Consider the following 12,719-nt stretch of genomic DNA (forward strand, 5'->3'; position numbering starts at 1 on the left):
AAAGTCTGTGGAGCTGGGGTGGAGGGAACCAGGGCAGGCAGGGGGTGAATGTTCCCCAGAGCAGTTGGGCCTCCAGGGTACAGACTGACTGGGGGAACACCGATAGTGTCCCCTTCCATGGTCACGGGACTGACCAGCCCATCTCCCCCAGAGCCACTACGTGGCCTGCATGGCCTCCATCCTGAGCCAGATGGACAAGGACCACTACAGTGCCTACATCCAGGCATTCCCCTCCCGGCCTGAGCTGATGGTGAGTGCTGCCCCTTGGCAACACCAGCACCTCCTTCACAGCACCTCCCTGTCTTCCCAAGAGGGCATCATGATCCAGCCCAGCTCCTGACATCTCCTCCTCCCTGGCAGGACTTCCTCATGGAGACCTTCATTCTCTTCAAGGACCTGATTGGGAAGACAGTGTATCCCTGCGACTGGGTGGTGATGAACATGGTGCAGAACCGGTGAGGACCTGGGCTGGGAGGGACCTGTAGGCAGGCACTGGGGCTGGGGGTGAGACCCTGGGGTTCCTCATGGGGCACGGGGCAGGCAGACACTGGAGCAGGCACGCAGGACCGGTGCACCCAGGCGGCGTTAGGCTGTGCTGCAGTGGGCACAAAGGCCCCTGCCCTACCCCCACTGCGGGACAGCGGTGGGCACGTGCATGGTGGGCACACTGGGTTGGGCAGTGGGCACACTGGTGCTGCTCTTGCTCAGTGCCTGTGGCCACTTGGTCCCAGGGAGTTCCTGCGCACCATCAACCACTTTGCCACGACCCTGACCAAGATGTTCCTGAGCAACAGCAGCTTTGAGCTGCAGGTGAGTGGGCACTGCCAGTTCCTGGTGGGGACTGGGGGTCCAGGAGAGGACACACCCTGGCCCCCAGCCCCCCATTTCACTCAGCCTGACATTCATCCCTGTGCTTTTACTGCAGCTTTGGAACAACTATTTCCACCTGGCCGTGGCCTTCCTCACTCAGGAGTCCCTGCAGCTGGAGAACTTCTCCCCAGCCAAGCGCAACAGCATCCTGGCCAAGTGAGTCCACTCCGGCCAACTGGCAACACCTCGGGTCCCTGCCCCAGGCTGCCACCATGCCGTAGGGTCAGGGATTTTGGGGCGAGCTGGCCACGGTGTGCCACACCCTGGGCTGCAGAGCGATGCTGACTGACCACCATCCCGGCAGGTACGGGGACATGAGAGCCACGATCGGAGCGTCCATCCGGGACATGTGGTACAGCCTCGGTGAGCCAGGGTGTGCAGGGGGGTTGCTGGGTCTCCGTGGGCTGGTGTCCATCTGCACCATCATCAGACTGGCTGTGGGGAGTGGGGTATTGCCAGTGTGGCCATGGGAGCCTGCATGGGTGCAGATCTGTCCCCCAGCCCTTCCTGCCCTCCCCAGGCCATCGCAAGATTGAGTTCATCCCCGGCATGGTGGGCCCTATCCTGGAGATGACGCTGGTGCCAGAGCTGGAGCTGCGCAGGTCCACCATCCCCATCTTCTTCGACATGATGCTCTGCGAGCACCAGCTGACTGGGAGCTTCAGCCGGGTGAGGGACAGGACTGCTCCTGGGGAGCAGGATGGGGTGGGATGGTGCAGGAACCACCTGCACCGGGGGAGTGGCATGGCCTGGGAGTGGGGACAGGGACCTGTCTCTGCCAGGTGGTCCCTGGGGAGGGGCTGCTCTGAGGGCCCGTGTCTGGGGGCTGCTACTGCAGCAGCCAGGGCCGAGCTGAGCCCATCCTCATGCTCCCCCGCAGTTTGAGGATGAGATTCTGCGCAGGCTGGACAGTGAGGTGGAGGGCGGCCGTGGGGATGAGCAGTACAAGCAGCTTTTCAAGAGCATGTGAGTGTGCGGTGACGTCCCCACCTTCTCCCCAGGGCATGGACCTTTTGCTGCTACCATTCTCTGCCATCCCACTCCTCCTCACATCTGTGCCCTGACCTGGAGAATGCCGCAGGGGAGTGGGACCAGAGAGGAGGAAGGATGGTGCCTGAGCACCATTATGTGCCCCCTGCACACCTCTGCTGCTCTGGCCAGCCTGCCGCTGCCTGCCCCCAGCAGTGCCCCTGCCCCAGGTGTTGTCCCTGCCCTTGGTGATGCTCCTGTCCCCAGTGATGCCTCAACCCCAGGAATTACCCTTGTTCTACCCCAAGAGTTACCCCCGACCCAGGAATTAGCCCTGCTCTGCTTTGGGACTTGTCCCTGCCCCAGGAACTACCCCATGCCCCACGTGATGCCTCTGCCATCCCCAGGCTTTACTCCTGCTCTGTTGTGCTCATCAGGTTCCCATGCAGGGTGATGGAGCTGTCAGGTCTCCCACCATCCTGGCCATGCCTGTGGGGGTCTCACTGCAGACCAGGGGTTGATTTAGGGTATCCTTGTTGAGGGTCTTCTCTCTCCCAACTCCCAGTCCCTGGGAAGCCGAGCAGAGCAGTAGAAGAAGCACTGTGGAGCTGGGTGTGCAGTGGCACCCATGGTCCCCTCTCTTCCCCAGCCTTCTGAGCTGCTGCCAGAGACACTCTGAGATGGCCAAGCCCGGGACGGACTTCGTGGAGCTGGTGACCGCACTCCTGGAGCGGCTCCTGGACTACCGGGCTGTCATGAACGATGAGAACAAGACCTACAGCATGAGCTGCACCGTCAACCTCCTGGTGGGCACCTGTGCCCTGCCCCAGCTCCCTGAGGATGGCAGAGCTCAACCCCAAGTCCACCCAGCTCCCTGGGCTGGCAGGCTGTGGGAGGGGCTCACCTCCACTTTCCACAGTCCCTGGGGCTGGCAGGACTTGTCCTGTGTCTCCCCAAGTCCCCTCAGTGCCCCTGGCACAGCATAGATGGGGAGCACCCACTGCCAGAGCCGGTGTCCCTTGGGAGTCGCCGTGCAGCTCCCCGGTGCCATGGGTAGCCCCTTCTCTGTGTGGGGACAGTCCTGGCAGCACCATGACCCACTGTGGGACTGTGGGGGGCTGTGGCACCCCTGGGGCCACTCAAACAGCCTTGTCTGCTCTTCCCCAGAACTTCTACAAGGAGATCGACCGCCAGGCCATGTACATCAGGTGAGTGCAGCACCAGGAGACTGGCAGCACCTGGGGTGGGGAGTCCTGGGGCCCCGAGCTCCCCATGGGAATGTCGGAGCGGCTGGAGGGGCAGGGCTGTGCTGGCTGCCAGGCCCCACCCGCGGTACCGTCACTCCCCACACACGACTCCGTCGCTCCCAGGTACCTGTACAAGCTGAAGGACCTGCACATCAGCTACGAGAACTACACGGAGGGAGCCTACACGCTGCTGCTGCACGCCCGGCTGCTCACGGTGGGCCCGGAGGGGATGTGGGGGTGGGCGGCCGTGGTGACTTGGCATGACAGGCCAAGTCCTGTCCCCTCTCCCCCATGCAGTGGTCGGAGGAGCCCAACACGGCCCCCGTGCCGGGCCTGCACGGCTGCCACCTGCACACCCAGCGCCAGCTGAAGGAGGCTCTGTACAACCAGATCATCGAATACTTTGACCAGGGCAAGGTGAGTGCAGCCACCCAGCCCCGCAGCCCCCGAGCCCCCAAGCCCCTACAGCCGGAGGAAGCTCGGCTGGCTCAGGGCAAGCCTGGGCCCCTGGCCACCTCTGGCCCCTGCTCCAAGCCCCCAGACCTGGGCTTCAGCATAGCCCCTCAGCCTCCCCACAGCTGTGGTGGGGCTGGAGCTGCCCTGCAGTAAGCCTGGCTGGAGAGTTCACCTCACAGCCACTGTCCTTCGTCCCATCCTGTCCCACCCTATCCCACCCTGCCCCATCCCATCCTGTCCCAGTCCCAGCCCTCGTACTGCCAGGGGCCGGAGCTGGGACATCCCGGGAGGAGAGCTTGCTGAGGCTGGGGGGCTCCAGGGCTGGATACAGTGAGAAGCCAAGTCCTGCTGCTGCAGTGGACCACCAGTCCCCACAGGGAGAGATTTCTCTCCTCACTGGGGGGTAGGGACGCAGGTGCCCCCACAAGCAGGGGGGTCTCCTCTGGAAGCCCCTGGTGCCCCCTGACCCAGCATCCCCTGTCCTGGGGGGGCCCTGCCCTGGCCCCCTCTTCTCCAGATGTGGGAGGAGGCCATCCACATCTGCAAGGAGCTGGCGGAGCAGTACGAGAGCCACGTCTTTGACTACGAAATGCTGAGTGACATCCTGGTGGGTGCCCAGCTGGGATGGGGGTGCTGCTGGCAGGGAGGATGGTGGGGATGAGCTGGGGGATGGTGGTCTGCAGGGCCCCATCCTGCCCCTCTCCCCTGCAGCAGCAGGAAGCCAAGTTCTACGAGAAGATCCTGAAGGTGCTGCGGCCCAGCCCAGACTACTTTGCCGTGGGGTACTACGGGCAGGGCTTCCCCACCTTCCTCCGGGTAAGCGGGGCTGGGAGCAGCTCCACGCCTGCCACCTCCATACCCAAAGAACCCCACTTCTCACTGGTCTCCACCTGGATGTGGAGCTGTTGACTACAACTCTTTAAGTGTCACCATCCAGCCTGTTCTTTGCTCGCCAAGGGTCCCATCTGCCCCATCCAGGCCTGTCCAGCTTGGAGAAAAGGGTGTCCTGGGCACAGGGTCAGATGCTTTGCACATGTCCAGTCACTCTCCCCTCATCTACCCATGCTGTCACCCCCTTGTAGAAGCCACTGAATTGGTCAGGCAGGATTTGCCATTAGTGACACTGCCTTGGCTGGCCACAATCACCTCCTGATTCTCCATGTGTCTGTTCCTTTTTCCTCCAGTTGCTGCATTTGGGGAGATATTTTTTTCTAGAGGGGGTGTCTCCTGCTTGGCTGGGGTCTCAGCCTCAGCAGCACCTGCACCCCAGTGCTCTGGGGCTTACTGGTGCACAGCCCTAGGGCTCCCCAGCCCCGCTCCGTGGCACTGGGATGAGCTGCCACCTTCCTCCCCTGCAGAACAGAGTCTTCATCTACCGGGGCAAGGAGTATGAGCGCCGGGAGGACTTCGAGATGCAGCTGCTGAGCCCCTTCCCCAACGCTGAGAAGCTGAAGAGCACAACCCCTCCCGGGCAGGACATCACGGGCTCCCCGGGGCAGTGTATCCTCCGTGCAGGGGGCTGGGGCTGGGAGAGCGGCTCGGTCCCCGTCCACTGCCCTGCGTGTGGGGACTCCTGCAGTCCTGGGGTTCACCCCTCTTCCCAGAGCCCCGTCCCCCCTGGTGCCTGTGGCTCCTTCACTCCCGCAGACATCCAGTGCTTCACCGTGCAGCCGGTGGAGGAAGCCAGGGTCCGGCTCAAGGGCCGGATCATCCCGGAGCAGATCACCAAGTGAGTGTCCAGCATGGGGGGGAAGCACAGGGAGCCCCCTCTCTGCTCCTTGTGGGTGGGACACAGTGGGGGCCCTCTCCCATCTCTGCCCCTTCCCTCCCCACAGCTTCTACAAAGCCAACCATGTCCAGCAGTTCAGCTACTCACGGCCCTTCAAGAGAGGCCCGAATGATCCTGACAATGAATTTGCAGTGAGTGCTGGGAGGGGCTGCCAGGACCCCAAACCAGGAGGGATGGGAGGGCTGGGGGGGGCCCTGCAAGGAGCCAGGGACCAGAGGAGAGACAGGGGGTCCCCGGTCGTGGGATGGGGAAGGTGGTGGTCCTGTGCCCATGAAAAGGGGAGGTGGGAGGCCCCCTGTCCCACAGGGCAGCCAGGGGTGAGTGCAGGTGATGTGAGGGGGGCAGTGGGTGACTGCTGCCCTTCCGGCAGAACATGTGGATCGAGCGGACGACCTTTGTGACAGCCTATCCCCTGCCTGGCATCCTGCGCTGGTTTGCTGTGACTGCCACCACCACGGTGAGGAGTGGGCAGGGGGGGAGCAGGGCCCTCCCAGGATCCCGGTGAGCACAGCTCCCAGCCCCCAGCCCTGCCAGGAGCTCGAGCCAGGGCATGGGGAACATGTCCTGCCCACGCTCCTCTAAGCCTCTGCCCTGGTTCTTGCACCCCGTAAGAGCCTGTTCTCAGTGCTCACCTGATCCAGCCCACTCAGTGCTTGAGCCCCCAGATCCGCAGCTCCCAGCTCCCTCCCATGACCCCCCTTTGGCATTGCCTTGGCCTCTCTGCCCCAGGACCAGGGCTGATCTCGGGGCAGTGCCAAGTGGGATCGCTGTGCCTGACACAGGGCACGGAGACCTCCAGGCACTCCAGGCACTGACAGCCTTCATTTGCTGGTGCCAGCAGCACCAACGTGGTGGCAGGGACAGGTTTGCATGGCTGGACCACTGGAACACACATCTCCTCTGTGGGCAGCAGGGACCACGTGTGGGGAGCAGCAGAGGGTGGAGGGGTGTTAGCAGCTGCTGCCAAGGCTCCGTGCATGGGCTTTGTGCCTCTGTCAGAGGCGGGTGCTCGGCCAACATCCAGGGAGGCTCAGGAGCCACAGCAATGGAGATGTGACGTGCCCTAGGGGGCTGCCACACGATGCTCTGGCTGGGCTGTTGGGATGCCCCGACTGGGCTGTCACAGGATGCTGTGGGCATGGGGACATATGGCTGTACAGGCACTGCACACACATCTCTGCCACGGTGCTCAGGCTGTGTCTCCCACTGCTGCACCCCCAAAGTGACACCGATGGTTAACCAGGTTTCCTGTAAGCCACTGCAGCCTCATGCCCGCAGGACTGACCTTGGGGCAGCCTGTGCTGGGAGCAGGGACCAGCATGGCCAGTGCGTCCCTGTGAATTCTTGGCTCAGCCCCAAGCACCCAGTGCCAAGGGTCTGAGGAGCTTCATGGAGCGAGATGTGCAGCCCTTGGGGTCCCTCCTCTGGGGCCAGGGAGAGCCCACCCTGCCAGCCCTAACTAGGGGGGGAGGTGGCTGGGTCAGCGGGCACTGACCTCCCCTCCCTCACACAGACCATCATCTCCCCCCTGGAAAACGCCATTGAGACAATGATGAAAACCAATGAGAAAATCATGAGTGAGATCAACCGGCACCAGAACGACCCCAGCCTGCCCATCAACCCGCTCTCCATGCTGCTCAATGGCATCGTGGACCCTGCTGTCATGGGTGGCTTCGCCAAGTATGAGGCAGTGAGTACACACGGGGGCTGCGCCGGGGCCGGCCGGGCACGCCCGGGGCTGGTGGCCACAGGCACTGGCACCACTCTGCCATCTCACTCTGTGTGGAGCTGGGCCAGCCTGGCAGTGGGACTGAAGGGGGTCCTTGCAGGCCTTTTTCCAGGAGTCCTACCTGAAAAAGCACCCCAGGGATGCAGGGAACATCGAGAAGCTGAAGGACCTGATCACCTGGCAGGTACAGGCAGGAGGACCTGCCCCGGGGTGTCCCTGTCCCAGGGAGCCCCACAAGCCCAGGGGGACCTGTCCTCGTTCTCCCGCAGACCCCGCTGCTGGCAGAGGGGATCCAGATCCACGGGCAGAAGGTGACAGAGGACCTGCGGCCCTTCCACGAGCGCATGGAGCAGTGCTTCGAGCAGCTGCGGGCCAAGGTGGAGAGCCAGTACGGGGTGCGGGAGATGGTGAGTGCCAGGGCAGCAGGCACAGGGTGGGCACTGCTGGGGGACACGGGCAGTGCGTGGCACTGCATGACATTGGACAAACCAAGGTGTGGGGCAGCAGGGAGCACCTGGATGGGGCTGCAGCTGGGGCAGGAACAGGGTGAGGGGCACTGTGCAAGGGGGACCTCAGGGTCCCTGCCTGCCCCAGGAGGGGCACAGCACTGCCATAGGGTGACTGGCACTGGCACAGCAGGAGGACTGGTCAGAGGGCACTGTTGGCCCTGGCCGAGCCCAGGGAAGGATCGTGAGGCTCTGCCCTCTCATCCCTCCTGGCTGTCTCAGGCTCCCTATGCTCTCAGGTCTTCTTTGAGGACCAGCGGAGCGGACGACCCCGGTCCATGGCCTGGGGACCCGACTGCGACCAGCTGAGCCATGCTGGAGCCAGGCAAGTGCTGTGGTGGGAGTGCTGGCCACCCGCTCTCTCTACCCTCACCCCTCCCTGCTGAGCCTTTCACTCTGCTCTGCCCCAGGTGCTTCTCTCCCATCTCCCCAGTCCTCTGCCCTCTTGCCTTCCCTTTATGTCAAGCACATCTCAGGGGTCCATCATGCCATGCCACCACAGTGGCCCTGTCCCTATAAGGGGCATGGAGGAGAGACACCCCACGTGCAGCCCCCAGGCTCACCTGGACACCACTGTCACCTGAGCCACGCATGTCTGTCCTCTGCGAACATCCCCCACCGAGCTCTGCTGCAGACAGTGCTGGTGCCTGGCTGTGGGCGGCTGCTCCCGGCAGTGCTATGGCCAGCCCATGGCGTAGCCCTGCTCCCCCTTCCCCTGCCACCCCTTGCTCCTCACCTGCCCCAGTTGCTCCACAGCACAGAGGCACCTTCGATCCCAAAGCCCGCTCCCCGCACGTCCGAGAGTGAGGACCGTAGGAACGAGCACCGGGAGAACCGCTCCAGCTCCCTCTTCGGGTCCCGGCGGCAGGACGTGCGCCGGTCCATCTCGGAGCTGCCAGAGCCCAAGGTGATGCTGGTGTCTCCCTGGGCCCCCCCAGCCCGCACTTCCCTGGGTGTCCTGTTGCACGCAGACCCCTGACCCAGCCGGCAGCACCAGACTCCAGCCCGAACAGGACCCCTCATGGGGCTGGTGGCAGCCCCTGCTGCAGAGAGGGCAGGAGCAGGGCCTGGAGGGGCCCAAGGTTGGAGATGCAGGGCTGCCATCCAGCCTGGCCCCTCGAGGTGCTGAGCCTCCCCTCTGTGCCCCAGGATGAGAAGTGGAGACTGTCCCACAACATGAGTGAGAGCAGCCCGGGCAGCTCCGACAGCAAACAGCCCCCGCCGAGCCGAGCCGCTGTTGGTGCTCAGCCCAGTGCTGCAGGTACTCCCCACCCCAGCACGGCTCGGGGGGCACCTTCCTGAGCCCCAACAGCCCCACGAGCAGGGCTGTGCCCCCCCAGCACCCTCAGCTCTGCACCCCAGCAGAGGAATCCTCACCCTCTCCCCCCGTCCCCACCGTGGCACAGACTGGGAGCACAGGCACATCTCCCACCAAACGCTCCCCATGGGGCGGCCGTCAATCCCAGATCTTGTGCTGCTGGGTCTTCGTGCCGAGAGCAGCTCCCAGTGGGAGCCGGCCCCCGCTCCTGGCTGGGCTCACATCCCAGGGCACCCCTGGCCCTGCTGCCCAGGCCCCCACACTCCTGCAGGCAGGAGCACTGGCCCTGACAGCCCTGGGAACTGACAGCCCCGGGCACACTGATGGTCCCCTGGGATGGCCAAGCCCCCCAGCCCACCTCCCCTGCCTGCACAGGGCTGTCTCTGTCTCCCACTGGCTTCGGTGGCCGTGTGAAAAGTGCCAGCAAGGTCCCACCGCTGCCCCGCAAGATCAGCCCCGCGGTGTATGAGACGTTCCTGGAGCAGAGCAATGCCACAGCCGGAGGGAAGGTACTGGAGGGAGGGTACCGGCTGGCCCCAGCCCCCATTCCCCCAGCCCCGTAACATCTCTCTGCTCGTAGGCCTCCACATCCCCGACGGCAGACGGGAACAGAGGCCTCAAGTCCCCGCCGCTGCCACTCCCCAAGTCCAAGCGAATGTCACAGCTCTGACCTGGTGCCACTCCTGCCCATGACGCCCCTGTGCCCAGCTGGCTGCTGGACCCCAGGGCCCTGCTTGACCCTCACCTGCTGGACCACCCTTGCAGCATCGACATCCAGAGCATCCTGTGCAGCCGTGGGATCTCTGTGCACCCAACGCCCAGGCTGGCACCGGGCACTGCCACCCTATCTCCTGCCAACTCTGGCTATTGCCCTCCAGGTGCCCCCGGTGCGAGGACTCACCTGCCTCCAGACTTCCCTGCCCCGATGTTCTTACCAGCCCTCACCATCCTGCTCAGGTGCAGCAGTTCTGCTCCAGCCCATGTCAGAACTCTGCCACCAGAGCTGTGCTGAGTCCCACCCAAGCAGCACCCCAGCCATCTGGCCACTGTACCCATGAGGCCACTGTGCCCTCCCTCCTCCCTGCACTGCACCACAGGCAGGGAGCCAGCCACCTTCCCAGCAGCATTTCTGAGCAATTCCCTCCCGCTCTCCACTCCAGAGGCAGCTCCTGTCCCTCATCTGTCCACCCCATCCTGCAGCACTGGGACACACTCCTGGCCCAGGTGCTGTGACTGCACAGGAGCCAGCTGGGTGAGCCTAGGTATGTGAGCCTAGGCAGCGCCGTGCTGTGCAGTCACACCTCTCGTGGCCATACCTGGCACCTGCACCAGGAAGGTGCTGCTGCCCCGACCAGCCATGCTCAGCCCCTGCCACACCAGCCCAGAGCCACAGCTAATAAAGGGCAAACACATCAGCTGGCACCTGCGTGGAGCTGGGCACCCCTGTGAGCCCCAGCAATGCCCCTGCTCACCCGGGCCAACCCCCAGTCAGCACCACCCCAGCACCCTGAAGTGCAGGGACTCACCCTCCTGCAGCAAGGAGGGCCCCCTGGGAGCCTGACAGTCACTCCCTGAGCCGAGCTGTACCAACCAGGCACAGGGACAGGACTCACTGCTGGGCCCCCAAGCTGGAACAGGGCTCTTTATTGACATGGGCTCAGTCATATTTACAGTCTGTGTTACAGGGGACCTGGCCCCGTAACCAGGGGCTGGGGAGGGCAGGGGCTGCCTGCGGCTGGGTGCTGCTGTCAGCAGGTTCCTGTCTACGTGGGAGAGGGGGCTCAGCTCCCAGGGCGGGGGCTACAGGAGGTACACGGGGAGGCGGCACCGCGTGTCGCAGACACGGAGCCTGGGAGCGGTCGGGCTGCGCGGGTGCCGGGCTCCCCCTGCACACCGAGCGGGGCAGCACAGGGCTCCTCACAGGGGGTTGGCCGAGGTGGCTGCCAGGTGCTTCCCAATGTAGATCCTGGATTGGAGAGAGCAACTGTGAGGCATGAGCATGGGCACAGCCTGCTGGGCCCCAGCAAGGCAGGAGCAAGGGGAGATGGCAGCAGTTCACCGCAGCTGCTGGGAGAAGTGGTGCAGGACAGCACTCAAGGATAAGTAGCCCAAACCCAGGAGCATTTCCCCCTCCCCAAGCTTCCTGTGGGGACATTCCTCTGGATCAGGGCAGCCAGCGGCACCCAGGAAGCCCCCGACTGCACAGACACCCACTGTAGGCCCAGCCTGCCTGTGCTCCCGGGACCGGTCCCCCGGCAGCGTGGGTGGGACCCCCAATCACCCCAGCCCAAGGGTGAGACTCCCCCCTGACACTCACCCCAGCCCCAGGGTCAGGAGGTGGCTGAGCAGCAGCGAGGGGATGAAGAGCAGCAGCAGCTCTGAACTGAAAAGTCTCTTCTTCCTCCCCACTGCACCTCCCTGCAGGCTCCACAGCGCAGGCTGGGGGGAGCACACAAAGGCAAATTCCCTGGGAAAAGTGCAGGGTTAATGGGGGCACAGGGACAGCAGGACATGCTGGTGGGGGACACAAGACTTACTTTGGAGACAGGTACCGGGGGCAGCGGGTACAGGCCAAGCCCAGGGACGCTGGCAGGAGTCGCTGTCTCCGCTTGGTTTCCTCCAGCGTATCCCCCTGGAAGGAGACACAGGGCAAGTCAGAGCAGGGCCCAGGGGTGCAGAAGGGTAGGGGACAGCTCCCTTACCTGCTGGGGGTGGGGGCAGCCCGGTGGGGGCTGGCTGTGTGCAGGAAGGACCTCGCTCTCCTCTGACTGCTCGCTCGCCTGCCCAGCTCCACTGTCATCCCAGGCTGGGGCATCCAGCACGAGCAGGGCCCTGCAAACAGACCCCCTCGGTCACCGAGCCCAGCCTGGCCCGGCAGAGCTCCGGGGCCCGGCTCCTCCTTGCAACTCACCCGTCCCCGCTCTCCGTCTCTAGCTGGGCTTCCAGCAGCATCCGCTCCACGTCAGCGTGGCAGGAGAACGGCGAGGGTGCCGGCTCGGGGCAGCCTGGGCCATAGCGCAGCTCCACCCAGGAGCCTGGAGGGGCCGTCAGCCCCCGCGCTGCCCCCCGCCCACCCCCGCACCCTGTCCCTGCCCCCGCCCTCCCCGGCACACCCCACACCCCTGCCCAGAGACCGCGGGAGCGCCAAGCGCGGTTCCCGACCCGGGACGTCCCACGGGCCCCAGGGCTGCTCCTCGCCGTGCCCCCCTCCCTCGGGACCGCCGCCTGCCTCTGCCCCGGCCCCCGCGGTGCTCATCAGCCCCTCTGAGACACCCGGTGCATGTCAGCCCCCACAGGACCCCGGCCCGGGCTCCCCCCTGACCCGCCCCCATCCCCGTGGCACATCAGCCCAGACCCCCACGTGTGCACGGCAGTCCCGCTGGGACCCCCAGACTCCCCAGTGCCCGAAGCCCCCGGTGCCCGCCGGACCACCCGGGTGCCCCATTGTCCCGAACCCTCCGGTGCCTCCCTGCCCGCCCCCGCCCCCCACTGCTCCCCAGCCCGCCCAGGTTCCCCACAGCCCCGAACGGCCGGTGCCCCCCGGGTCCCCCCAGACCGTCGTCGCCGGTTCCCGCCATGGCCCCGCGGATGCTCCGCGCGCAGCCCCCGCCGCTGACAGTCACGTGACGCCCGCGAGCCCCCATGTAAATAAACCACCGGCACTGGGCGGCCGTCTCTTAAAAGGGCACCAGCTCCGCCTGCGGGCTGCAGCCCGCTCGGCCGCGAGGGCGGCGGCCCCGCCGCGTTGCCCCTTTAAGCGGCGCCTACGTGCGGCGCGCGAGCAGGCGGCGGCCGCGGCGCGTGCGGACCCGCACGGAGCCGGGCCGGGCCCGCC

General features: G+C 65.2%; 2 protein-coding genes across 3 annotated transcripts in view; one reads left to right on the plus strand and one right to left on the minus strand.

Moving 5' to 3' along the window:
• Positions 1-10,534, plus strand: part of LOC113992914 (dedicator of cytokinesis protein 2-like) — a 51,937-nt gene extending 41,403 nt beyond the window's left edge. Inside the window, exons 30-54 of the mRNA XM_027730624.2 lie at positions 152-250; positions 361-455; positions 732-810; positions 926-1,026; positions 1,175-1,233; positions 1,391-1,539; positions 1,751-1,836; positions 2,489-2,645; positions 3,007-3,047; positions 3,210-3,300; positions 3,384-3,503; positions 4,060-4,149; positions 4,254-4,358; positions 4,901-5,042; positions 5,190-5,271; positions 5,378-5,462; positions 5,702-5,788; positions 6,845-7,021; positions 7,161-7,244; positions 7,330-7,467; positions 7,806-7,891; positions 8,323-8,473; positions 8,716-8,827; positions 9,260-9,393; positions 9,465-10,534. Of these exons, the coding sequence (XP_027586425.2) occupies positions 152-250; positions 361-455; positions 732-810; positions 926-1,026; positions 1,175-1,233; positions 1,391-1,539; positions 1,751-1,836; positions 2,489-2,645; positions 3,007-3,047; positions 3,210-3,300; positions 3,384-3,503; positions 4,060-4,149; positions 4,254-4,358; positions 4,901-5,042; positions 5,190-5,271; positions 5,378-5,462; positions 5,702-5,788; positions 6,845-7,021; positions 7,161-7,244; positions 7,330-7,467; positions 7,806-7,891; positions 8,323-8,473; positions 8,716-8,827; positions 9,260-9,393; positions 9,465-9,554 (2,640 nt within the window). The 3' untranslated portion in view covers positions 9,555-10,534. The remainder of the gene's footprint in view (positions 1-151; positions 251-360; positions 456-731; positions 811-925; positions 1,027-1,174; positions 1,234-1,390; positions 1,540-1,750; positions 1,837-2,488; positions 2,646-3,006; positions 3,048-3,209; positions 3,301-3,383; positions 3,504-4,059; positions 4,150-4,253; positions 4,359-4,900; positions 5,043-5,189; positions 5,272-5,377; positions 5,463-5,701; positions 5,789-6,844; positions 7,022-7,160; positions 7,245-7,329; positions 7,468-7,805; positions 7,892-8,322; positions 8,474-8,715; positions 8,828-9,259; positions 9,394-9,464) is intronic.
• LOC113992904 (BCL2/adenovirus E1B 19 kDa protein-interacting protein 3-like) lies at positions 10,494-12,669 on the minus strand. Of its 2 annotated transcripts, none has more exons than XM_027730611.2 (6): positions 12,441-12,669; positions 11,796-11,919; positions 11,587-11,716; positions 11,422-11,516; positions 11,202-11,323; positions 10,494-10,850 (listed from the first exon to the last, which is right to left on the minus strand). In XM_027730611.2, the coding sequence occupies exons 1-5, from the start codon at positions 12,526-12,528 to the stop codon at positions 11,215-11,217; spliced, it is 546 nt and encodes a 181-aa protein (XP_027586412.1). In that variant the 5' UTR covers positions 12,529-12,669; the 3' UTR covers positions 10,494-10,850; positions 11,202-11,214. The 2 variants fall into 2 exon arrangements, with proteins under 2 accessions (XP_027586412.1, XP_027586411.1); XM_027730610.2 differs by having other exon boundaries at positions 11,202-11,351.
• Between the last annotated feature and the right edge of the window lie 50 nt (positions 12,670-12,719).

This window comes from Pipra filicauda, unplaced genomic scaffold (assembly GCF_003945595.2).
Source record: "Pipra filicauda isolate LSUMZ 115617 unplaced genomic scaffold, ASM394559v2 scaffold628_size223124_pilon, whole genome shotgun sequence".
In the NCBI taxonomy this organism is placed as follows: domain Eukaryota; kingdom Metazoa; phylum Chordata; class Aves; order Passeriformes; family Pipridae; genus Pipra; species Pipra filicauda.